Raw genomic sequence first — 27,180 nt, 5'->3', positions numbered from 1 at the left:
ACATTTGAATACTTTAGATTCAGAAATTAAGGGATGTTTTATTGTTGTGAAAATTGCGATGGGATAGTTTTAACAAAAATAAAAACTCACAATTATAAATTTTGAAAGTAAGTTATCTGTATGCATCATTTCCTATCATCCCAATAATGAATCTTGCATTTTTGTCCAGGGTTAGAAATAGTGGCTTGAGTTACCAAGGGGTCATTAAAAACTCATAAGTAAAAGGGAAACTGACAAAGCCATGGCAAAAAAACAAAAACAACAGAAAGACAAACAAATCAGAAAAACACAAAATAGAAAACTATGGACTGAGCAACACTAACTCCGCCAGAAACTGGGAGTGTTCTCATGTGCTCCAGAAGGGTAAGCAGATCCTGCCTCACTACTGGCACCTATCATGTTGCTTGTGGTAAGTACAAATTTGGTCATAAGTCTAATTCGATGATTTCACAATCGAGGAAAAGAGGATAATTGCAATAATAAGAACTAAAAAAATTCTGAAATTATGGTATATGTTTTGTTGAAAAGTTTTCATTTTTATACGACCGCAAAAAAATTTTGTGGTCGTATATTGGTATGACGTTGGCGTCGTCGTCGTCGTCGTCCGGCGTCGTCGTCCGAAGACACATTGGTTTTCGCACTCTAACTTTAGTTTAAGTGAATGGATCTTTTTGAAATTTGACCATAAGGTTAAATACCACAAAAGGAAGGTTGGGATTGATTTTGGGGGTTATGGTACCAACAGTTTAGGAATTAGGGGCCAAAAAGGGACCAAAAATAAGCATTTTCTAGTTTCCAGACAATAACTGTGCAACGGTGTATGGATCTCTCTGAAATTATACTACAAGTTTCCATACCACAAAGGGATGGTTAGGATTTGCTTTGGGGGGTTATGGCTCAAACCGTTTAGGAATTAGGGGCAAAAAAGGGGGAAAAACAGGGTTGTCCTGGTTAATGGACAAATACTTTAGTACAAAACATAATTTAAAGCAGTGTAAGGGAGATAAATCAAATACATCATTGAAATTATCTCCCTTACACTGCTTTTTAATTATGTATAAAGTAATGGTTAATGAACAATAAAGATAATTTAAAACAGTGTAAGGGAGGTAATCCAAATACAACGTTTTAGTTACTTCCTTTACACTGCTTTTAAATTATGTTTAAAGAAATGCATATTTATAAAGGAAGACCAGTAAAAATATCTGCAAATGTTGCATCTTTTTTTTTTACAAAAAAACCCATATGAAAGATTTGACACTATATTTTTAATTCTATTATAAAATAGATTAAGTTAGCACTATGGTAAATTTAAATGGGTAATTATGGTTGCCAACTCCATTGGAAATTTGAATTGAGATTATGACCATATCTTGAGGGAAAGAATTTTTTGGGGAAAAAAAGGGGGGGGGGGGGATAAAAAGAAATTGTGGGGGGTCAATTTTTTCTCATTTCAGATTTCAGAAATTAAAAAGAATTATTCTTCAAAAATTATTTTTTTTTCAAATTTCAAATATTGAAAAATTTCAAGAAGTCTTTAATTGCACAGTATGGCGCATTAGATTTGTAAAATCTTTGATCACATTTATTTATTTGTTATGCCGAATCTAACAGTGTATTTAGATTTTTAATTTTGGGTCCAGTTTTCAAATTGGTCTACATTAAGGTCCAAAGGGTCCAAAATTAAACTTTGTTTGATTTTAGCAAAAATTGAATATATGAGGTTCTTTGATATGCTGAATCTAAACATGTATTTAGATTTTTGATTTTTGGCCCAGTTTTCAAGTTGGTCCAAATTGGGGTCCAAAATTAAACTTTGTTTGATTTCAACAAAAATTGAATGTATGGGGTTCTTTGATATGCTGAATCTAACCATGTATTTAGATTTTTTATTTGTGGACCCCGTTATCAAATTGGTTCATATTGAGGTCAAAAGGGTCCAAAATTAAACTTTGTTTGATTTCATCAAAAATTGAATTATTGGGGTTCTTTGATATTCCAAATCTAACTGTGTATTTAGATTTTTAATTTTGGGTCCCGTTTTTTAAATTGGTCTACATTAAGGTCCAAAGATTCCAAAATGAAACTTAGTTTGATTTTAACAAAAATTGAATTCTTGGGGTTCTTTGATATGCTGAATCTAAACATGTGTTTAGATTTTTGATTATGGGCCCAGTTTTCAAGTTGGTCCAAGATAGGGTCCAGTATTTAAACTTTGTTTGATTTCAACAAAAATTGAATATATGGGGTTCTTTGATATGCTGAATCTAAACATGTATTTAGATTTTTGATTATGGGCCCAGTTTTCAAGTTGGTCCAAATTGGGGTCCAAAATTAAACTTTGTTTGATTATAACAAAAATTGAATATATGAGGTTCTTTGATATGCTGAATCTAACCATGTATTTAGATTTTCTATTTGTAGGCCCCGCTTTCAAATTGGTTCATATTGAGGTCAAAAGGGTCCAAAATTAAACTTTGTTTGATTTCATCAAAAATTGAATTATTGGGGTTCTTTGATATGCCAAATCTAACCGTGTTTTTAGATTTTTAATTTGGGTCCCGTTTTTATACGACCGCAAAAAAATTTTGTGGTCGTATATTGGTATGACGTTGGCGTCGTCGTCGTCGTCGTCGTCCTGCGTCGTCGTCGTCGTCGTCCGGCGTCGTCGTCCGAATACACATTGGTTTTCGCACTCTAACTTTAGTTTAAGTGAATGGATCTTTTTGAAATTTGACCATAAGGTAAAATACCACAAAAGGAAGGTTGGGATTGATTTTGGGGGTTATGGTACCAACAGTTAAGGAATAAGGGGCCGAAAAGGGGCCAAAAATAAGCATTTTCTAGTTTCCAGACAATAACTGTGGAATGGTGTATGGATCTCTCTGAAATTATACTACAAGTTTCCATACCACAAAGGGATGGTTAGGATTTGCTTTGGGGGGTTATGGCTCAAACCGTTTAGGAATTAGGGGCAAAAAAGGGGGAAAAACAAGGTTGTCCTGGTTAATGGACAAATACTTTAGTACAAAACAATTTAAAGCAGTGTAAGGGAGATAAATCAAATACATCATTGAAATTATCTCCCTTACACTGCTTTTAAATTATGTATAAAGTAATGGTTAATGAACAATAAAGATAATTTAAAACAGTGTAAGGGAGGTAATCCAAATACAACGTTTTGGTTACTTCCCTTACACTGCTTTTAAATTATGTTTAAAGAAATGCATATTTATAAAGGTAGACCAGTAAAAATATCTGCAAATGTTGCATCTTTTTTTTTACAAAAAAATCCATATGAAAGATTTGAAACTATATTTTTAATTCTATTATAAAATAGATTAAGTTAGCACTATGGTAAATTTAAATGGGTAATTATGGTTGCCAACTCCATTGGAAATTTGAATTGAAATTATGACCATATCTTGAGGGAAAGAATTTTTTTGGGGAAAAAAAGGGGGGGGGATAAAAAGAAATTGTGGGGGGTCAATTTTTTCTCATTTCAGATTTCAGAAATTAAAAAGAATTATTCTTCAAATATTATTTTTTTTTCAAATTTCAAATTTTGAAAAATTTCAAGAAGTAATCTTTAATTGCACAGTATGGGTCATTAGATTTGTAAAATCTTTGATCACATTTATTTATTTGTTATGCCGAATCTAACAGTGTATTTAGATTTTTAATTTTGGGTCCAGTTTTCAAATTGGTCTACATTAAGGTCCAAAGGGTCCAAAATTAAACTTTGTTTGATTTTAGCAAAAATTGAATATATGAGGTTCTTTGATATGCTGAATCTAAACATGTATTTAGATTTTTGATTTTTGGCCCAGTTTTCAAGTTGGTCCAAATTGGGGTCCAAAATTAAACTTTGTTTGATTTCAACAAAAATCGAATATATGGGGTTCTTTGATATGCTGAATCTAACCATGTATTTAGATTTTTTATTTGTGGACCCCACTATATAATTGGTTCATATTGAGGTCAAAAGGGTCCAAAATTAAACTTTGTTTGATTTCATCTAAAATTGAATTATTGGGGTTCTTTGATATTCCAAATCTAACCGTGTATTTAGATTTTTAATTTTGGGTCCTGTTTTTTTAATTTGGTCTACATTAAGGTCCAAAGGGTCCAAAATTAAACTTAGTTTGATTTTAACAAAAATTGAATTCTTGGGGTTCTTTGATATGCTGATTCTAAACATGTGTTTAGATTTTTGATTATGGGCCCAGTTTTCAAGTTGGTCCAAGATAGGGTCCAGTATTTAAACTTTGTTTGATTTCAACAAAAATTGAATATATGGGGTTCTTTGATATGCTGAATCTAAACATGTATTTAGATTTTTGATTATGGGCCCAGTTTTCAAGTTGGTCCAAATTGGGGTCCAAAATTAAACTTTGTTTGATTTCAACAAAAATTGAATATATGGGGTTCTTTGATATGCTGAATCTAACCATGTATTTAGATTTTTTATTTGTGGACCCCACTATCAAATTGGTTCATATTGAGGTCAAAAGGGTCCAAAATTAAACTTTGTTTGATTTCATCTAAAATTGAATTATTGGGGTTCTTTGATATTCCAAATCTAACTGTGTATTTAGATTTTTAATTTTGGGTCCTGTTTTTTAAATTGGTCTACATTAAGGTCCAAAGGGTCCAAAATTAAACTTAGTTTGATTTTAACAAAAATTGAATTCTTGGGGTTCTTTGATATGCTGATTCTAAACATGTATTTAGATTTTTGATTTTTGGCCCAGTTTTCAAGTTGGTCCAAGATAGGGTCCAGTATTAAAACTTTGTTTGATTTCAACAAAAATTGAATATATGGGGTTCTTTGATATGCTGAATCAAAACATGTATTTAGATTTTTGATTTTTGGCCCAGTTTCCAAGTTGGTCCAAATTGGGGTCCAAAATTAAACTTTGTTTGATTTCAACAAAAAATGAATATATGGGGTTCTTTGATATGCTGAATCTAACCATGTATTTAGATTTTTTATTTGTGGGCCCCGCTATCAAATTGGTTCATATTGAGGTCAAAAGGGTCCAAAATTAAACTTTGTTTGATTTCATCAAAAATTGAATTATTGGGGTTCTTTGATATTCCAAATCTAACCGTGTATTTAGATTTCTAATTTTAAGTCCCTTTTTTTAAATTGGTCTACATTAAGGTCCAAAGGGTCCAAAATTAAACTTAGTTTGATTTTAGCAAAAATTGAATTCTTGGGGTTCTTTGATATGCTGAATCTAAACATCTGTTTAGATATTTGATTATGGGCCCAGTTTTTAAGTTTGTCCAAGTTGGGGTCCAAAATTAAACTTTGTTTGATTTTAACAAAAATTGAATATATGGGGTTCTTTGATATGCTGAATCTAACCATGTATTTTGATTTTGGACATTGGACCATAATAGGTAAATTAAAAAAATTCAAGTTCTTAGACCACATTCTTTCTGTGTCAGAAACCTATGCTGTGTCAAATATTTAATAACAATCCAAATTCAGAGCTGTATCAAGCTTGAATGTTGTGTCCATACTTGCCCCAACTGTTCAGGGTTCGACCTCTGCGGTCGTATCAAGCTGCGCCCCAGCGAAGCATTTTATTTAAATTGGTCTTCATTGAGGTCCAAAGGGTCCAAAATTAAACTTAGTTTGATTTTAACAAAAATTGAATTCTTGGGGTTCTTTTTTGATATGCTGAATCTAAACATGTGTTTAGATTTTTAAAGGCAGTGCTTTAATGCCTTTCTAGTTGCCGGGTTAATCCTTCCTTCCGCGATATCCAACTTATCTACGTGGGGGGTCATTAGGCTCCAAGTAGATCCGGAAATGTTGAATTCTCTCCTCTTCTTATTGTGATATAAAATGTTTTTTGTTTCATTTCATTTACATTGGGAAATAGAGAAACGATTATTGTGTTTTGTTAGTTTTAAAAACTTTTGATATATTTGTATTTTGCATTATAAGCAGTCAACCGATTGACAAACTAGAATTATTTGAATTCCGTGTGGAAAGAGCTCGGGTTAATTTCGAGTGTTATCTGCAATCTAGATGTTTATAAATCATTTCAGTCGTTGATATAATAATTAAGAGTCGACTGAACATTAATTATATTATACAAATAAAGCGCATTTCTGTTTATGCACGTGAACCCGTCTAACGTTATTGTTATTTCGCATTTATATAAAGTAGCAAATTATCGTTCCTGAATAGGTGGCTCCGTGGTAGCCGATCCTGTTCCTCAACTTCCGGTTTCTGCACTGTGCAACTATTTCATTTACATTTTAAATTAACGATGCCAAGTACTTGTTGTTGTGTACCTGGATGTCATTTAAGAGAAGAGCATGCATTTCCAAATGACTTAAAAAGGAGGAAAAGTTGGATCAACGCCATGGCCCAAACGCAGATTGGACGAGAACACGATTTCATCGTGGAGTCCATCTCAATCAGCTGTTGTTTGCAAGGCACATTTTACTGAAAAAGACTACGTGCAGGAAACTATTCATGGTAAAACTCTATTTTCTTTTTGAAATATATAGTTATATATGTAATCGCCATGCGAATAAACCAAAGCCTGTTTACAACCGCAATTATCGTTTTAGAATAAAAGGGGGTGGTTAATTCAAGACGTCATAATTTTTTGGATTACGATTCAATGTGATCTGTTTGAGATTTTTTGGTGATTGCTACAGTTATAATGATTTCTTACAAGAGGTATATCATACTGAGAATTATTTTAGCCAGGCGCGTAGCAACCCGTACGCAAAAACGCAGTTGCGTACACATCGAAAATTTGACAAAAATAAAAATATGGTTAATCTAGTAAGAATAAAAGTAAGGTAATAAATTTAATTAATAAGTATTATACAAACATGTAAATAATCACTTTGCTGCCATATTCCGTTCCGGAAACTACTCTTTTCATTTACGGAACCAGCATCGTTCATCGTGAAATTGTTATTCCTTCTTTGTAATTTGGAGTTGGTTAGCAAAATGCACTGGAGATTTTGATGGCATTCCTAACAACTTACAGGAAATATTAAATGTTATAAACAAGGATTTATACCCGGGATTCTTTAATACACTTAACGTATTTGCATGTGTGCCGGTCTCAACGGCAACGGCAGAACGGTCTTTCAGTACCATGATAAGAGTGAAGACTTACTTGACTGAAATACAATGCAAACCAATCGTTTATCTGGGCTTGGTCTATTGAACATATACCGTGAAAAACAAATTTCAGCAGACACGGTTTTGGACATCTTCAGTAGAAGAAAGGAAAGGAAATGGGCCTTGATTTTTCAGAACTAACTTTGAGAATTAAAAGCCGAAAGAAAGACTACTTGTTCACTTATAAAAGAAAACATGAAGAAATGTGATTCTATTATTCATGTATTTTCTCACTTAAAAAATTACCCTCAATGTTGCATGGTGTTGGCTCAGAAATTTGGTTTTTCTATATATATATATATATATATATATAGTGGGTTGAGTCTGATTATGTAACAATTAAAATATATGGTGGTGGCTCCATGTATTTTAATTGTACTTAATACCTACTCAAGCTCAACCCACTAGTCTACACATTAGAAAAACCAAATTTCTAAGCCAACCGTACGTGTTTGTTTTTCTCTAGTTAATTTTTTTTTCAAATTTATCTTCAAAAGTTGTCTTGTTACTCATGAAAAGAAAATTTTCGTGAGGTCATTTTATGTCCAAGGAAGTTGCGAGAATGCAGGATTTTGCACCATTTACCCCAGAGCTTCAGGGGGGGCCTCAACGGCCCCAGACCCCCTGACGTAGGACTTCCTTCTCCGGCATTGAGTACACATCATTTTGGCCTAGCTACGCCCCTGTTAGCACTAATTATGCTAATGTAGTAATGACAGGAATGCATAAGCTATGCCTCATAGACTTTCTTGAAAAATATCAATGACAATGTTAACAGGAACAAAACAATGACATGCTCTCATCAATAATATAGTTATTTAGGTACAAACAATGTACGTTTGTTGCATAAGTCTCTCATTGTTTGTCCTTTGGATTTACATAACATACATTGAATCAGGCAAACATAGTTTTATCCAGATTGTAATGAATAAATCTAGTTAATATTTCGCCAGGTAATACAAAGTATACATTGCTAATGGAAGTTCATTTAATTATCAAAAAACTAATGTTTTATAACCTTTTTCAGGGCGCAAACCCACCATACAGAGACCTAAGTCTACTGCCATTCCCAGCCTATTTTCCTGGACCAAGCAAGAGACTGAATCGTCCGCAAAAAGAAAAATCAGGGCAGTTTCCTGTGAAAACAAAAGAACTAAACTTGATGAATATTGTAGTAGAAATCTAGAGGAAAGTTTTGATTGTAAAGTTGGTTTTCCTGAAGAAGTCATTCATACTGCAGAAAGGATTTATGACTGTCCACCACCAACTGCTGAGCTAATGTTGAGCTTCAAAGATGGAATTACGCATACACCATCAATGTCTATGTTTTCAGCAGAGAATTTTGAAATGAAGACACGTGACACAGCCATGCATTTTTATACCAGTTTAGAGTTGTATACTAAATTTTTATTTGTTTTGACCACACTTGGTCCAACAGCACATTGTTTGAGATACATATATTTTCAAATTGATAGGGTGTCAGTTGAAAATCAGTTTTTTTATGACTTAGATGAAATTGAGGCATTATACAACCAACTTTGAACTTTCTAGATTCTAGATTGAATCTAGTGTTAAGAATATTGTGTATATACATGGATTGTTTTTATGCCTAAACAGTGGTGTGAGGCTAACACTTGGCCATCTAGTGGTTTAGTCAGGCATTTTTCGCCATCCAACTTCAAATTAAAGTTTCCTACGACTTGGATTATTATTGACAGCACAGAATATCCCGTGATAAAACTAAAGCTCCTAGAGCTCAGGCAACCTTTTCATCATATAAAAACAGAAACACTGAAAATACTTGTATGTTCAACGCCTGGTGGTTTAGTCAACTATGTCTCTACTGCATATGTTGGTTCTACCAGTGACTATGAAATAGTTGAAAGATGTAGAATACAAAATGTAGTTCAGTTATGTGATCCAGGTGACAGTGTGATGGCAGACAAAGGTTTAAATGTGCAAGATTTGTTTGCTAACTTTTTTCAAAAAAAGAAACAGAATTAGTTCCAAAACTCTTATACGGGATAGAAAAGTCTCCAATTAACATGTGCACATAGAGCGAATTATTGGACTTGGCAAAACATACAAAATTCTAACAAATCCTATAAATGGAACTGAAACAAAACTTTCATCTGAAATAACATTTAGTTGTTTTATGTTGTGTAATTTTAAAACTTGTATTGTGCCAAAGGATGCAGAAATAAAAGTGACGCAATGAATTTTGTTCTGATATATATATATTTATAATTACATGCACATGTAAATTGTAATGCATATAAAAATAAGGAGATGTGGTATGATATTCAGTGAGTTTATCGAACTAAAGTGCATAAGAAATGGGTTTAAGCAGTTACAGGTGTTACTGTCACCGTACAATCTCCAACAATGAGAAAAACTTGTACCGTGTAAAAAATTTCAGAGATCTTACCACTAAGTTTTGTTGTCTCACCTTGACTTTGGTGAATTGTTTATATCTGTTGATGTAAATATAAAAAAGAAGATGTGGAATGATTGCCAATGAGATAACTCTCACAAGAGACCAAATGACACAGAAATTAACAGCTATAGGTCACAGTATGGCCTTCAACAATGAGCAAAGCCCATACCGCATAGTCAGCTATAAAAGGCCCGAAATGACAATGTAAAACAATTCAAACAAGAAAACTAACGGCCTAATTTATGTACAAAAAATGAACGAATATAACAAATATGCAACACATAAACAAACGACAACCACTGAATTACAGGCTCCTGACTTGGGACAGGCACATACATGTACATACAGAATGTGTCGGGGTTAAACATGTTAGCGGGATCCCAACCTTCCCCCTAACCTGGGACAGTGGTGTAACAGTACAATATAAGAACGAACTATAAAAATCACTTGAAAGAGGCTTAACTCATCAGATGGATAAATACAAATACAAGTGGATGTGGTCGGGTAGTTGTACATCCAAACAAGAAAAAGACAGAAAGTACAGATCTGAGAGTACTTGCAGTTACTGACAGCTAGTTCAAAGCCACTAACAACTGATATAAAAATCTTGCATCTAAGACTAAATTATCAATCCGTAAGCTCCCTTTAGAATTTTATAAATTTTAGATTTTACATTTCTGAGTTATGGTGTTTTATTGGGATTTTCCAGTTTTTGTCGAGCCTGCGACTTTTGTCGCAGAAAGCTCGACATAGGGATAGTGATGTGGCGGCGGCAGCGTTAGCTTACTTCTTAAAAGCTTTATATTTTAGAAGGTGGAAGACCTGGATGCTTCATACTTTGTATATGGATGCCTCATGTTACGAAGTTTCCGTCAGCCACATGTCCAATGTCCTTAACCTCATTTTCATAGTTCAGTGACTACTTGAAAAAAAAGTTAACATTTTTTGTAATGTTAAATTCTCTCTTATTATAAGTAGTAGGATAACTATGTTTGGTATGTGCGACCTTGCAAGGTCCTCATGCCCGTCAGACAGTTTTCACTTGACCTCGACCTCATTTCATGGATCAGTGAACAAGGTTAAGTTTTGGTGGTCAAGTCCATATCTCAGATACTATAAGCAATAGGTCAAGTATATTCAATGTATGGAAGGACTGTAAAGTGTACATGTCCAACTGGCAGGTGTCATCTGACCTTGACCTCATTTTCATGGTTCAGTAGTTATAGTTAAGTTTTTGTGTTTTGGTCTGTTTTTCTTATACTGTATGCAATAGGTCTACTATATTTGGTGTATGGAATGATTGTAAGATGTACATGTCTAGCTGGCAGGTGTCATTTGACCGTGACCTCATTTTCATGGTTCAGTGGTCAAAGTTAAGATTTTGAGTTTTGGTCTTTTTTTCTAATACTATATGCAATAGGTCAACTATATTTGGTGTATGGAAATATTTTATGATCTTTATGTCAGTCACGCAGGTTTTATTTGACCTTGACCTCATTTTCACAGTTCATTGCTCTGTTAAGTTTTTATACGCCCGTTTACGGGACGTATTATGGTATACCGTTGTCCGTCTGTCAGTCCGTCGTCAACATGTCGGACATTAACTCAAAAATGCTTTTACCAATTTGCATAAAACTTTGGTGAATTGTTTATATCTATTGACGTGAGCTCCCTTTCATTTTTTATAAAATTTAGATTTTACGTTTCCGAGTTATGGGGTTTTATTCATTAAAAAAAGGGGGATTTTCCAGTTTTTGGACAATAAGTCAAGAATGCTTTCACCAACTTGCAAGAAATTGTGGTGAATTATTTATATCTATTGACATGAGCTCCCTTTCGATTTTTATAAATTTTAGATTTTACGTTTCCGAGTTACAGGGTTTTATTCATAAAAAAAGGGGGGATTTTCCAGTTTTCGGACAAAAACTCTAAAATGCTTACAGCAATTCTTATGAAACTTTGGTGAATTGTTTGTATGTATTGATGTAAGCTCCCCTTAGAATTTTATAAATTTTACATTTTACATTTCTGAGTTATGGGGTTTTATTCATTAAAAAAAGGGGTGATTTTCCAGTTTTCGAACAATAACTCAAATATGCTGTCACCAATTCTCATGAAACTTTGGTGAATTGTTTATATCTATTGTTGTAAGCTCCCTTTTTATTTTCATAAATTTCTAATATGACATTGAGAATTAATTGAACTTTATTTGTTTATAGTCTGACAACAGGTTCTAAGTATTGCACAACAGCAAGAAATCTTTAATTGCATATTCAATTCATATAACCAATTTCAAGATCTTTGACTACATTTATTCAGAAACCTATAATATGTCAAATATTAAATTACAATCCAAATTCAGACCTGAATCAAGCTTGAATATTGTGTCCATTTTTGCCCCAACTGTTCAGGGTTGGACCTCTGCGGGCGTATCTAGTTGTGTTTTGGTCTGTTTTTCTTAAACTATAAGCAATAGGTCAACTATATTTGTTGTATGGAAGAATTGTTAGCTGTACATGCCTGCCTGGCATGGTTCATCTGACCTTGACCTCATTTTCATGGTTCATTGGTCAATGTTTAGTTTTCTTGGTTAATGTTAAGTTTATGTGACAGTTGTAATAAAGCTTTATATTAAGGACTATCAACATAATATCAGTGATTAGTAAAGAAGGCGAGACATTTCAGCGTGTGCACTGTTGTTGGACAACAACTCAAAAATGCTTTAAGCAGTTCGCATGAAACTTGGGTGAATTATTTATAGCTATTGATGTAATCTCCCTATAGATTTTCATAAATTTCAAATATGACATTGAGAAGAAATTGAACTTTATTCTTTATAGTCTGGCAACAGATTTATTAAGTATTGCGCAACAGCACAGTTTATTGCACAACAGCAAGAAATCTTTAATTGAATATAAATTCAATTCATATAACCGATTTCAAGTTCTTTGACTACATTTATTCAGAAACTATAATATGTAAAATATTTAATTACAATCCAAATACAGACCTGTATCAAGCTTGAATATTGTGTCCATTTTTGCCCCAACTGTTCAGGGTTGGACCTCTGCGGTGTATCCAGCTGCGCTCAGCGAATCAGTTTATTTCTTAATTAAGAACTCCTTTTTTCATTCATAAATTACTTTAAACTTGGAAATATAATTTTGCTTGGAGTTATAGTTTCTAAAAAAGTATTGTCATTGAAAGAGTTGACATGTTGCAATGTACATTTATTCTACATAGTTCTATGGTACCAAATCAAAAGTTTATATAAAAGAAAGAAGTCAAAGGTTTCCCATCACAGTTTAGTTACATACATTTTTTTTGTACCTGAGGTTGTTGAATATAGATCATTATATAAATAAGGAGATGTGTTATGATTGCCAATGAAACAACTATCATCCATACTTACCAGTAACAAACCACATTTGCAGAGTTGAATAAAATACAGTTGATAACATTTACTTATTTCTAAAAAGAAAATGCCTAACTATTTTAAACAGTATTTGAATATCAATTGTATGGTCATTTTTATAAACTTCCTGTTACAAAACTTTGAATTTTTCGAAAAACTAAGGATTTTCTTATCCAAGGAATAGATTACCTTAGCCGTATTTGGCACAATTTTTTGGAATTTTGGGTCCTCAATGCTCTTCAACTTTGTACTTGTTTGGCTTTATAACTATTTTGATCTGAGCGTCACTGATGAGTCTTATGTAGACGAAACGCGAGTCTGGCGTATTAAATTATAATCCTGGTACCTTTGATAACTAATTTGACTATAAACATAGATAAAAAAGGTACAAACTGGATATAATGCACAAGTTCATAAACAAGTGAGAACAAACGCCTTCATATAGTGCTCAGAATATGACATTCATAAAACTTGTTCAATATCATTAGAGAACTCTAAATCTTAAATACTGAAAGCCACCTCTGATAAGTACACTGTACTATGCAAGATAATGATATAACTGGACTAAAAATACACACAACCTGTAATTAACTGCCTTTACAGCTCTTTCGCGCTTTGATTGATTATAGGCCCAGTTTTCAAGTTGGTTCAAGTTGGGGTCCAAAATTAATTTTTTTTTTATTTCAACAAAAATTGAATATATGGGGTTCTTTGATATGCTGAATCTAACCATGAATTTAGATTTTTTATTTGTGGGCCCCGCTATCAAATTGGTTCATATTGAGGTCAAAAGGGTCCAAAATTAAACTTTGTTTGATTTCATCAAAAATTGAATTATTGGGGTTCTTTGATATTCCAAATCTAACCGTGTATTTAGGTTTTTAATTTTAAGTCCCGTTTTTTAAATTGGTCTACATTAAGGTCCAAAGGGTCCAAAATTAAACTTAGTTTGATTTTAGCAAAAATAGAATTCTTGGGGTTCTTTGATATGCTGAATCTAAACATGTGTTTAGATTTTTGATTATGGGCCCAGTTTTCAAGTTTGTCCAAGTTGGGGTCCAAAATTAAATTTTGTTTGATTTTAACAAAAATTGAATATATGGGGTTCTTTGATGTGCTGAATCTAACCATGTATTTTGATTTTGGACATTGGACCATAATAGGTAAATTAAAAAAATTCAAGTTCTTAGACCACATTCTTTCTGTGTCAGAAACCTATGCTGTGTCAAATATTTAATAACAATCCAAATTCAGAGCTGTATCAAGCTTGAATGTTGTGTCCATATTTGCCCCAACTGTTCAGGATTCGACCTCTGCGGTCGTATCAAGCTGCGCCCCAGCGAAGCATTTTATTGTTTTTACAATAATTTCTTTAATATGTTTTTCAGGTAATACATATCAGAGGTTAGTGAAGGATAAAAATCTCCCAGATTTTATGTCTGAAGCTCCTATAAAACACGAAAAAGCAGAAAATACTCAAACAACACCATCACCACTTAGATTTATTAAAGAAAATGTGATTGACAAAATTAAAAATTTAGATGTAATCTCAGATATTTCAGATGGCACCAGTTCTGTCTCAAATTTAGCTGACTCAGTGGATAAACATATTGAACAGAAAGAGTTACCTCCCATTGTGAAACTTGACAATCCTGATCTAATGACGATTGAAATTTTCTCTGGAATTCCTCCCATTACGGAGTCTACTGACCAAAATATTACTTCACCTATAAGACGAGATAGATTTAATCCATTTTCAACAGATGATTCACATGAATTTGAAGATGACACTGAACTGGATACTTCTAATCTACCATTGTGCAATGAACCAAAGCCAGTTATTCATAAATCTAGTCATGAAACCAAAGCAGGGCAACACGATTCTAAAGTATCTTCTAAAGTAAAAGTGGATGATAGTTCTTCTGAACTGAATTCTGGATCACATGACAGAATTAGGTCTATACCTATCAATACTCCAACAGATGACATTGCTGTCAGTGTGAAAACAAAGAAAAAGAAAAAGAAGAAAACTGGTAATCTTTTACTTGGTTAATATATAACATAATGGATATTTATAAATATAAATGTCATTCACTTATAGGTTGCATGAAATTTACTTAAAAATGATACCAGGAATTAAATATTACAAGTATATATAAAATGACAAAATCAGATCAATTTATATTACTCTTCCAGCATGTACAGTCAGGGGCATGACTTAAACAAGTTTATTTTTTTTAGTTACTTATATACAATGTAGGTAATTTTTGTTTTTTAAAAATTATTAAATTACTCAATAAAGTTATTTTTAATTTCAATAGAAGCATGGACTAAATGTAGTTTTCATGAATTTTTACATAAAATTAAGAATGTATTACATTTGAGAGGAGTATGGAGATAAAGTGTTACTTTAAAAATAATGACAAAAATATTACTTGAATAAGTTATTTTATTCATCTTTGAAAGAGTTAGTAATTACAATTATTTAAGGAAAGTATGTTATTGTTTTGGGTTACAAATTATAAATAACTTCAAGTCTTAATTAAATCACAAGTTTTTATCTATTTATATCTGTCTACCTTCAAGATTTTCAAAGAAAATGCTATTTTAATAGTCCCAAGAGACCAATCTTTGACCCAGAAGCATTGATATGAAAGATAAGTGCATCAGAAAGGCAATAAGTGTTTCAGGAGGATTAGTTTTTATATTACATTGGAAAAATAACAAGATGACTGTGAAAATTTGTTAAAGGTAGTGAAATCTGTATGAATGGACACCTATAAATATAATATTTAGAAAAGTTACTCATATAAGTAATATTTTAAATAGCCTCGTTTTCAACATTACTTGTATAGGTAATTTTAAAAGTTACTTGTTTAAGTAATGCCCCTGACTGATGTAAGGATGCATCTTGGCAAGTATAGCAGTCTTCCACAAAAATTAGGTCACTCTGACCTACATTTTATGCTATATTTACATACATGTATAAAGTTATACATGAGTTCATTTATCAGATCGTATACAGTGACCTTCAATTATACAATATGATATAAGGACGCATATAAAGAGTAAAAACTAAACACCTGTCAAAAATAGTTCATCTGCATTCTATTTATATAAGCCTCATTGATTCATAGTGAGTTTAACTTCATAATTCATTTCTCAAATACTTCATGATCACATTTGGGTCCTTTTCCCCCTGAAATTAAATTTCCATTCTCTAACTTATGTTTGACTCAACCAAATGTTATGAAACTTATACACAATGCTTATTACCACAAAACTCAGATCAAGTACGAATTTGGGTAAAGTCACTTTTAGCGTTCTTGAGTTATGCCCCTTTATAACATTAAATGCAAAGGGGGGGGGGGCATCATTTGTGTCCCATGGACATATTCCCCATTTGTTTTTATTTGAGGTTTATATTCAAGTCAGTTTGACTTGTTTTTATAAACATGATAAATGTGATATTTCATTGAGCATGAGAAAAATGACATTACATATTTATTTTAATGGCTATTTTGTAGTATAAGAAATGATAGCCTCCCCTATTTATTTGTTTTTATTTTTTTTATTCTAGAGAGCAAGTTGTCTACAAACATCAAGCATCAGGACCCTGACGCACTATCCCAGAATTCAATAGAAAGTGAAGCTACCAGTGAACATATGTCAGACAAAGAAAAGTCATCTGACAGTGCTTCAAATGATAAAGTATCCATGGAAACTGAAAATATACATGTGGACATTTCTGACATCATTGGCTTAAAGCCTTTAGAAAGTAACAGAAATTACACAGAAGACAATCAATTAGAACATGGATCTGATGGGCACATAATGAATAAAGATGATGTTAAAAGCGTACGTGAACAGGAATTACATAATATTCATGACAAAGATGGTGTTGTTCCTGATTCTGAAAAAGTTTCAACTGTGAAAATTGCAGAAGTGCAGATTAATGAAACTAAAGTGAAGGAAAACTTACAAAAGTCTGAATATGTGCCAAAAGAGGATAAAATTATGTCTATGAAACAAGAGGAAAAACCGAAAAATAACAATGTAGGGTGTGTGGTAGAGAAAGACATAGCAAAACCAATTACAGATAATATTACAAAAACAAAACAAGACAATAAAGTAAAACTAATCACAGATAACATTACAAAAACAAAACAAGACAATAAACCAAAACCACAGCCATCCAAACCAATTGAAAATAAAGCAGAAAGTTCCTTCACTGTAGATGGTCTTTTCAAGGACAATAAATCTAATCTAGATATTGCTGAAAAGGTTACGAAACATCCCAAAAAGCAGAGTTCTTTGTCAAAACTTGAAAAAAATCTTGCAAGTTTGGAAGAAGGTTTAGCTTTCTCAGGTTTTGAACAAACAAATCAGTTCCCAAGGAATAATGATGCTGCAACAAAAGATAAAAAAGAATCATTTAATGTATCTCAGACAGATTCTGGCAATGATTCAATGCATGATGAAACTTTGTCATCAGAAAGTAATGTTACTGAAGATAAGCAGAAAAAGGAAGTGGTACAAGTACCTTCCAAAGATGTTTCTCCAAGTTCACCGCTTAGTGGTTCAATTTATCGGTCAAACAGTTCATCTTGTGATGATTTTTATACACAATACAATACTCCAGCAAATACAACATCAACAAGTGGTAGTGGACTTAGTGAATGTTCTGAAAATCCACTTTCAGGCGGTGAACTTGAAGAACCAGAGGAAATATTTGACAATAAAACTGAAAGTGTGAAAGTTTGTGATCCAGATAATGATAATATGAATAAATCAAGCAAGGTATTCAATACATGGACAGAAGTTGTGACATCTGGCAATTTGCTCAGTCTTGTTGTGTCAGATTTACACATATGGTGTACTGACAGAAGCTCAAATATTTGGTACAGTAATATAAAATCTCCCGGCATCAAATGGGTGAAAGCTAACGGTTACGCAAAACAGATTTCTGTTTCTACCTCAGGAATGATTGTATGGAGAGTATATAAGGATACAGTTTATGCTGGTACCAAAATCACATCAAAACATCCAGAAGGCATGAAGTGGGTTGAGGCAATCAGAGGGGTTCAGTCAGTGTCTGTGGACAATAACTGTGCTTGGTATGTTGGTTACAGGAACATATTTTCTTCCACTTCTTTTGTTTTAACTTTCTGAAATACATGAGAGAATTTTACTGGAACCAAAAAAGACATGAATGTTTCGCATGGTCATGAAAAAGTTAGCCAACCACAAACAAGAGTAAGAAATTCAGCTGTAACTTTAACATTCATCAAGTTGTAAATATTTATCTAATTTAATAGTATGTTACAATCTCCAATACTTTTCAAACTTGATTTTTCATTCTCACATACAGTGTATTGTTCTTGTGGAAACAGTTGACATAAGCACAATTTTTACTTTTCTTTTATTTGCAGGTATATCAAGTCTAATGGTGAAGTAGCAATACAGAAAGGATTATCAAGGGACAGACCATGTTATAAATCTACACTTATAGAGTGTTCTTCATACAAATTACAACACATAGTTTGTAGATCAGGGGTGGTATGGGCCATCACTGACCAGTGTAAGCTAGTATATAGAGCTGGAGTAAAGAGAAATTGTCAGGAAGGAAAGGAATGGGCTGAATATGTCAAGTTAGTATATTTAATGGAAAGGTATTTTATTTTCACAAATAATCTTTAAGACAATTAAATCATTTTTTTACAGGATATCTCATCAATGAAATTTAGAGGCATAAGTTTCAATGAAGGTACTATTTATGGTGCTGCATAATACAATCCCATGCATTGTTTTCTATTTTGTTACTGTGAAATCTGTCCATACTGGAATTAACATAATAAACCAATTTTTTGGTTAACAAAAAATTTATGCTTTCATTTTCCCAAAAAGTACAACTTCAATGTTTAAAGATCTGATTAACTACTGATGTCCTAGCCAAGTGGTGAATCCAGATGCCCAAATGAGGATTTTTTTTTTAAAAAGATTTAAAGGAGGATTTGTCATGAAATTTTAATATGCAGTAGAATCTTGATAAGTCTAGAGTTAGAAATGCATTGAACAAACAGGAATTTTATGGGGACTGACAAAATCCTTCCACTTATCCAGGTTTTAAACACAACAAGGTTCAACTGTACATGTGATTGTATAAAATGTCTCGATGAAGAATTTAGATTCATGAATGTGATAGGAGTCACCAAAACTCAAATCTTGCATAGAATGAGTGGATGTACTTTCTACCGAACCTAACACACATTTTTGTTGACAAATCCTAAGTTCCTAAGAAATACCATTTTTAACTTATTTCATAAAAAGTCAGGTAACTTGAGCCCTTTTTTTTTCAAAAAGTGCTACATAAGATTTAATTTCTATTTTATCAAGTTTTAGAACATTTGCATTTATTTGTTTCAGTTAATATATGATCATTTACTTTTTTTCGTCTTAGTAAATTTCAAAAGAATTAGATTTAGGTTTACCTTAAGTTTATATCATATTATTTCAGTGCAGATGGTATGATGTTTTCCTCTGTTTCATTTGGAGATGGTAATTTGGCTTGGGCTGTTGATGTTCTAGGGAGAATTTATTTCATGACAAATGTTTCCATGGAAACACCATTAGGAGATAACTGTTGGTGGCAGGTGATTTATACTTTATTTGTTTTATAATTTGATATTACAATTAGGTGAAAATGTATTCAAAACATTTCCTTAGAATTTGTCAGAAGTTATATTATACATCTTACTAAGTAAAATTAATATATTGTTTTGTGAATGCAGTGTAAATTTGTATCTAAAATTTAGCCAATCAATTCCTGGGAGGGATGACAACTACAGCGTAGATACATCAGTCCTAACAATGCCTGCATCATGCACCTTCAAAGAAACAGACTTGTGGGACAAATAGAATTACCAATCAGCCTCACAGCAGCTGTAAGTGTTATAGAATTGAAAGTATAGTTTTTAACTTCATAAATAAGTAGTTTTGTTGCTTTACAGGTACCTATTAATAATGAAATAACTACTACTGATTACACTTTAATTGATGGCATCAAGTCACTAGCCAAAGTATTTGATCCTCAAAAGCTGGCAGATTTAATTGGTACCCAAAGGGGTGGACTGATAGCAGCAGGGACAGAAGGCGTCTGGGTTTGTCCTGATTGTAAATATACATTACAGCTATGCAGAGGATCAATGGAAGGTAAGCTATATTCCCAATAACAGTATGTTTGACAGGATTGTGAAAATAGCTCTGTTGGGGATTTATGAATTGGAAGTTGATAAATTTTTGTATACTCTGAGATTTCATGATAAATTTTAATTCACATATTGCTATTTAAAAAAAAATAAAACTGTTATTGAAATGATTCATTCATTGACTCTAGTTTCAGTTAAAAATATATTGAAATACTTAATATTTGGTGAATTGCACTTAAAAAATTATGTGCTTCATGATAAGATCAATGTTTTAAATTTGTTAAATTATGTATGATATGTACTTTAATCAAGTTATTAAAAAATATTGTCATGCTTTGAAATGATGAAAGAAAGTAAATATAATGCAAAGATTTAAATAAACATTAAATGATTAAAATTTCTATCAATTTTCAAATATCTTTGTGTTGTCCAAACTCTCAGCAAAGGAGTAGGGTCAATAAAGCCCTTATTTGGTCGTAATATTAGCACAAATTTATAAGTAACCATAAATGATCTTAAATTTATCCTAACAATACTTAGGTAAACAATGTATAGAAAATAAAACAAATTTCACAATTTGATGAATTACAATGGCAACAAACCATGACAACATTTGTTTACTTTGTAAAATTTCTTGATTTTCCTTGTTTAACATCAATGTGTAAGTATAATTTGGTTTGGAAAAGTATTTTTGCACCCAAGAAACAACTTTATATTTAGTGAAATGATGTAAATAGCTATAACAAGCTTCTCTAAAATTATTTTGTTGTTACTTGGTGCGCCAACACATGTTATCGCTATTTCTGCCATTTCTGGACATCACAAAGGTTCCATTAAATTTTGACGTCACAATAGAAAATGTATAACACCACAAAGGAAAAGTGATTGATGTATGACATTAATAGTTTAAGTGTCACAGATATCCAAATAGCGTAAAGGTCTTATGTTTCCTCAAATGATATAAGTGGAAAACTCCATAAAATCAATAATTTTCTTTACATAATGTATTTTCAAGAAAAAAACACATCTTATGATATAATTGTGACGTCATAACATAAAAAATCTTGTGTAATTCATTCATATTACTTGATCTTTTGCATTTCCGTACATTATGTGCAAAGAAAGTTCTCAAAAGCTTCTTGTGCATTATACTCCTTTACTTTGTAATTTAAAAAAAATAACCTTGAAAATTAAAGTTGTTTGGTTTTTTTTCAAATTGAAAACTAAAATTTGTGGTCTGTCGATCTGTATTATCCCATGCTTCTTTGTCAAACAAATTGTTTTTGTTTTGTCCTTTTGTGTCCCAAAAATTGCAACACCAGACTAAAATGCTTCCTGCCATGCCTGTTTTGGCAATCCAAATATTTGTAATGACCAGTTTAGCATAGTTACAGACCTTGATTACTTCAAAATTTCATGTGTACCACACAGTATATGATTTATGAATACCATACATCCTAACAGCATAGTATTTTTCTGTTTAAGGTCACTGTTGGGATGGTGTTTTTCTGACTGGCATTGTTGCTTCTACAGCTTGGAAATTGATTTCAGTGGCAGCCATTCATTTAGAGTGGGGTAAGTATATATGACAGGAAAGACTATTTAATAATTGTCTTAGAGGCAGTGGAAAAAATATAATACACAGCAACATTTGTATCAACATATTTTATCAATTCATCAAGATTGTTTGTGAAAGGAATTGGGTTTATATTGGCAACATCACTATCATATAGATTTAATATGCTGGAACATTTAGTGCAGAGGTAATCCAAACAGGAGTTCTACTAATGGTAAAGAACAATATATACTTTATATAGATGCTAAACTACATCTTTATAAAAATAAGGAGATGATGAATCATTGCTAATAAGACAATTATCCACCAAAGACCAAAGGATCAGGAAGTAAACAACTGGGTCAACTTATTAGCTCATTTTCAAAATTAGTGTAAATAAAAAATATCTATATATGAAAAAAAAATCAAATGTGATTCAAAATTTATACTGCCTTGATGTTGTAGATTCATTCACTGGCGATTTTGAAAATTTCAAGTATTTTCTATTTGTACCTATATTTGGTTAATTTTTGTGTTCAGAAAACTTGATAAAATCTATAGAATAAACTTGGTTCAAAACTGTATATTTTTTTAATATAACTAATTTAAGAAAGCTGGATTCAATCAGACAGAATGTGTTTAATGTTTGTATTTTAACTACAATGTACTAGTATTTTTTTTAAAATAATTTCCTATTGCAATAACCACTTCCCTTAAAGTTTGAATTATAGAACAACTAATCCAAGAATTAAAATGTAGAAAAATATTCAACGAGTGACCAAACTACACAATAATTGACGAATTCATGTAGGGCATGAGTTAACTATCAATGTTGTTTGGTCATGACTTGAATACTTTTCTATATTTTAATTCTTGGAATAAATGTACTTTTTATTACATTTTCATGGACTTTTAAATGGAAATAAAGAAGAAAATGGAAGGAACTATATATTTTTCTATGTGATTTATTTCACATGTAAATTATTGGTTTTTATTTCACTGGGAAATCAGGGTAATTCATTGCAACCAATGTAATAAAACCAGTTATTACAGAATATATTATACACAAACCAAAAAGTTTCAACAGGAATAAGGGAAACAAATAAAGTAATGGTACATGTATAGAAATATATAATAAAGAGATTTTAATGCTGCTATAGTTTCTAAACTATTCTTTTGGGCTTGATATTACAATCTGTTATTATACAGGGTCAATATAAAAACATACTATATTATTATTGCAATAAATCATAACTGAAAGCCACACAATTTAGAACAAAAGATTTAAAGATGAACAAGATGCCCTTTTGTCTTTTAAGGTTTAATTTGGGCTCAGCAACCAAATGGTGAAATATTTACATTCACTCCAACCAAAAAGAAAATTAGGACAGAGGAGAGACCCCCAAAAGGACAGTTTGTGTGTATGAGTGTATGTGAGGAGGCTGTATGGGGCCTGAATGAGGATGGAAAGGTGTACATACGTAGTGGCATTGCAGATCATTGTCCCGAGGGTGCCAAGTGGTGTGACCTGGATCTGAAACAATTAGGTATGAATTTTATATCTGTTATGATAATATATACCAACAATTAAAGTTTTCAATAATGTACAAATAGTTTTATATGTTGATTCCAATTTTCACACTGATTTTACAAGTTCACATATTGCATTGGAAATCTAGTGACAAAAATCTTCACCCTTGCAATTGAAACTCTTCAATGATTGGAACATTCTCCCCAGGAATGCTTTTGTTAATAGTTTGCAAAAAATCATTCTGTTATGTAGTATTAATGAAAAAAAATTGCAACAAAAACAGAGTTATCACATACTGATATTATTTTCCTCTAAGTAAAGCAAATGGTGATAATAGCAGGCTTTAAAAGTTTTGAGTCAAAAATGTTGCTGTGGAATAATTACCAAACTTAATTTGTTTTTTTTTATCGGCTGTATACATCACAGGAACATGCCATATATGTTTTGAGTTTGATCAGAAGATAAACAAACAAAAAATCGATTGATATCCAGCAAAGATTAACACTTTTGAATTAAGGTCATTTGGCTATTTTAAATGGACCTGACTTGGACACAAGCATTTAATTGAATAGATCAGAAGACTACACATAATTGTGTAAAAATAAATAAGACCTTATCTATTAATTGAAAAAGAAAAGAAATAAAATCTATTAACAGGTAACTATTTTTGTAAAAAAAATTCTCTCATTTTCAACCTTAATGACAGAACTTTTTAATCATTATATTCACATAAAAAAATATTTGCTGCATATAGGTAGATTTCAGAAAATTGTAGTGCTATGAGGATCACTGAAAACTCGTGAATAGAAAGAAATTTAGATTTTGTATGTACATAATTTTTTCCAAATTTGTTAATCACTACGCATCAAAGACTAACATCTTTTTAAAAATATCAAAGTAACATGATTCTAAAGCAATTTCCTCGACAAATCATTAAATAACGCAATATGCTTTTGCATTTATAATTCAAGAAAAATAGTTTGACAGACAATTTAAAAAATAATGTATGATTGTAGTTTTGAAAAAACTTTCAATCAGCATTGATCAGTATGGTTATTAAATTAAACATTAATTTTGTGACCTTAATTGCTTCAGGGGGTAATTTTCTATTATTATCATCTCAACAGTTATCCAACTGATTCAGATTTGTTTAAATACTAATATGAGTATTTAGTTATACCCAGGCTTCAAATGGGAAGAATATACTACTTTACCTATGTCCATCGATATCTGTCCATTTGTACCTTGATCCCATTATTATTTTTTTGCATTTTTCTCGTGAATCAATGATTGAAGCTTCCTTAAATTGAATGGCAAGCTTCATTTGATCATGCTATACAGTGTGATGTATATCACATTGATTGCTCATTAACTTCCTGTTTACTGAATACTAATTGCAGGGGTATCATTAGGAAATATATGGCTTACAGTACATCTTGTTGGTTTTAGCAAAGTCATGAAATCAAATACCAAACAAATATTCAACTTTTTTTACAGTACTTTGGGCCATTAAAAGGCATGTTTTATATTTCAATATTTGAAAATATATTCTGCAACGTCATTCATACATTTTTAAAAACATTTCCACACTTCATAAGCATTGTCTTGAGATTTGCTGTTGTCTTTGCAATATGCATTGGCTTTATAGGTTTCTCAATGAACTGCACTATTACTGCTTTATTGTATTGTGCAGGATTTGTTTATGTAAGCAGATTTCATTATACAGAAGAAGCAAAAACTTAGTTTTAGAGGAAACCATGAAAAAGGAATCAAATCATATTCAATAGAAAACTTCTTTTAGTTTTCTTTATTTTGTATACTTTATGCAATTAACAATCAATCAATCTAATGTGTATTCATATTCAAAATTTTGTTATTTCCAATGCAGAAATTGAAGCACTAGGGCAAACACTCATTACTAAAAACTACAGAATGAACTACTATCAAAATATGAATTTATACAACATGCTCAACAGGGACAAGTAATGGTCAAAATTCATTGGCTGTTTTTTAATGAGTTAAAAGCTTGTTAGTAAGCAAAAGGTAGAAAAGCTATTGTATTTGGGAGAGATTTTCCTAAAACATGTATTTGTATAATTGAAAGATTGTTTATATAATGAATTATGACAAATGTTGATTTTTTTTATTATACAGGTGATGCCCATTTAATCCATCTGTCTTGTGGGTCTAGGAATGTCTGGGCTATTGACAGTGATGGTGTAGTATACCAAAGAATAGGAGTAAAGGCACCTTCAACTCATTCTTTACAGGCTGCCTGGTTACCAGTAGACTCTGGACCATCAGGGACTACATTTATACAAGTCTTCACTGGACCTTCAGACCTTTATGTACATAATCTTGTATTTCTTAATTGTAATTTGATTTCCAATAGAAAAGCCTATGTTTTCTGACATAATAACCCAAAATTAACTTCAATAAGCACAAGTACCAACACTAGTCTTGAACAATCCTCAAATGTGCATGTCAAATTAGTGTTTGACATTAAATATATTAACCACCATAATTATCTGCATTAGTATTGGTTTGTCTAAAGTATTAATAGTTCATAGTTCAAAAGTAACACAAAGTCTTACATCTGAATGATAACCAGCAATCCTTTCAGTTTGGTTTAAGTTCTGATTGGTTGCTAATATATAAATAGATATATTTATGATGGGAAATTTCATGTTAAACACAATTTTACTGGACAAGATTTATACTATGCTATTCAATCAGGCAGCTTTTGGGTAAAAAAAATATCTCCAAGCTCAGGTCTAGGGCTAGTGCTATTTTCAACCCCTGCAATTTGAAATAATAATAAGCAGAAGATAACAAATCGTTAGCACCAAAAGGGAGATCAGACATTGGAATCTTAAGGACAATGTATTTATGAAACAATCAAAAGCAAACAGTACATGTGAATTGACAACTCAGGAAATAAAATATAAAACAAACAAAACTTAAAACTAAGAAAAAAGATTTTGGCAATACAACTTTCCACTGAACATCCAGGACCAAAATCTGATTATTTTTAAAGGTAAATATGTCTTTGACTCCAAAACTGCCTCAGTAGATTTAATTGAAACTTCAGACAGTTATACTGGTAGTAAGCCATACAAAGATTGCAGGAACATTGTGATTGAACGTGTTGAAGAGAAAATAAAATGGCACATTTGATTTTGATTTTGTAAGCACAACTTTACATGTCTGATCAATTTAAATAAAACTTCATTTAAGTTAATTCAGCATATCAAGATATAAAAAAGGCAAAATAGATAAGGTCCGACAACTTTAAGGGGAGTTTTCAAATGTATGAAAAATCAATATTTTGAATGGGAGATAATTGAACATGCATATTTGTGTGAATTATTGTATGCCATTGACTGTAATTGATGAACTTTATTTTATAAAAGTCTTACTTCTGTCCATATTTAAAGGAATTGTTCAATTGGTATAAATCATAAAAAAACAAGACAAAAATTCTATATTTATAACCCTTGTCTGATTCTGTTGTCCTTACTAAATCTCATATATAACTTAAAACTTGATGTAGTTTTATATATCTATGATTGACAGGTGTGGGCTATAGATAATAGAAGGCAGACTTATGTCAGGATTGGAATTACAGATGACATGCCTATAGGAACAGCATGGATTCACATCCCTGGTAAGTTCATTGTGCAATGGAGAATTATTGCTGTAAATAAGAAACAATATAGAATATGTTCATCTGTTTAAAATTATGTCCTGGTCATAACCTAATTCCTTACTGCTTGATTCTAGATCACACATTATGAATTTATCGTCCATGACTGTATAATATGTAGGCTCATATCTACTAAACAAAAAAATTGCTTTCTAATACAATA

At 31.7% G+C, this 27,180-nt stretch overlaps 1 protein-coding gene and 1 long non-coding RNA gene across 2 annotated transcripts in view; both read left to right on the top strand.

Moving 5' to 3' along the window:
• Positions 1–27,180, top strand: part of LOC127732613 (tectonin beta-propeller repeat-containing protein 2-like) — a 53,269-nt gene that overhangs the window by 19,435 nt on the left and 6,654 nt on the right. The window contains exons 7-15 of the mRNA XM_052241687.1: positions 14,406–15,050; positions 16,598–18,134; positions 18,450–18,668; positions 19,535–19,670; positions 20,028–20,229; positions 21,711–21,800; positions 23,100–23,327; positions 25,466–25,659; positions 26,888–26,978. Coding sequence (XP_052097647.1) covers positions 14,406–15,050; positions 16,598–18,134; positions 18,450–18,668; positions 19,535–19,670; positions 20,028–20,229; positions 21,711–21,800; positions 23,100–23,327; positions 25,466–25,659; positions 26,888–26,978 — 3,342 coding nt within the window. The remainder of the gene's footprint in view (positions 1–14,405; positions 15,051–16,597; positions 18,135–18,449; positions 18,669–19,534; positions 19,671–20,027; positions 20,230–21,710; positions 21,801–23,099; positions 23,328–25,465; positions 25,660–26,887; positions 26,979–27,180) is intronic.
• Positions 6,346–9,384, top strand: LOC127732628 (uncharacterized). Its single transcript, XR_007996349.1, has 2 exons — positions 6,346–6,502; positions 8,193–9,384. It is a non-coding gene; the product is annotated as an uncharacterized LOC127732628 (long non-coding RNA).

This window comes from Mytilus californianus, unplaced genomic scaffold (genome assembly GCF_021869535.1).
Source record: "Mytilus californianus isolate M0D057914Y unplaced genomic scaffold, xbMytCali1.0.p SCAF_26, whole genome shotgun sequence".
In the NCBI taxonomy this organism is placed as follows: domain Eukaryota; kingdom Metazoa; phylum Mollusca; class Bivalvia; order Mytilida; family Mytilidae; genus Mytilus; species Mytilus californianus.
The sequence above is the reverse complement of the archived record's forward strand: the minus strand, read 5'-3'. Positions and strand labels throughout refer to the sequence as shown.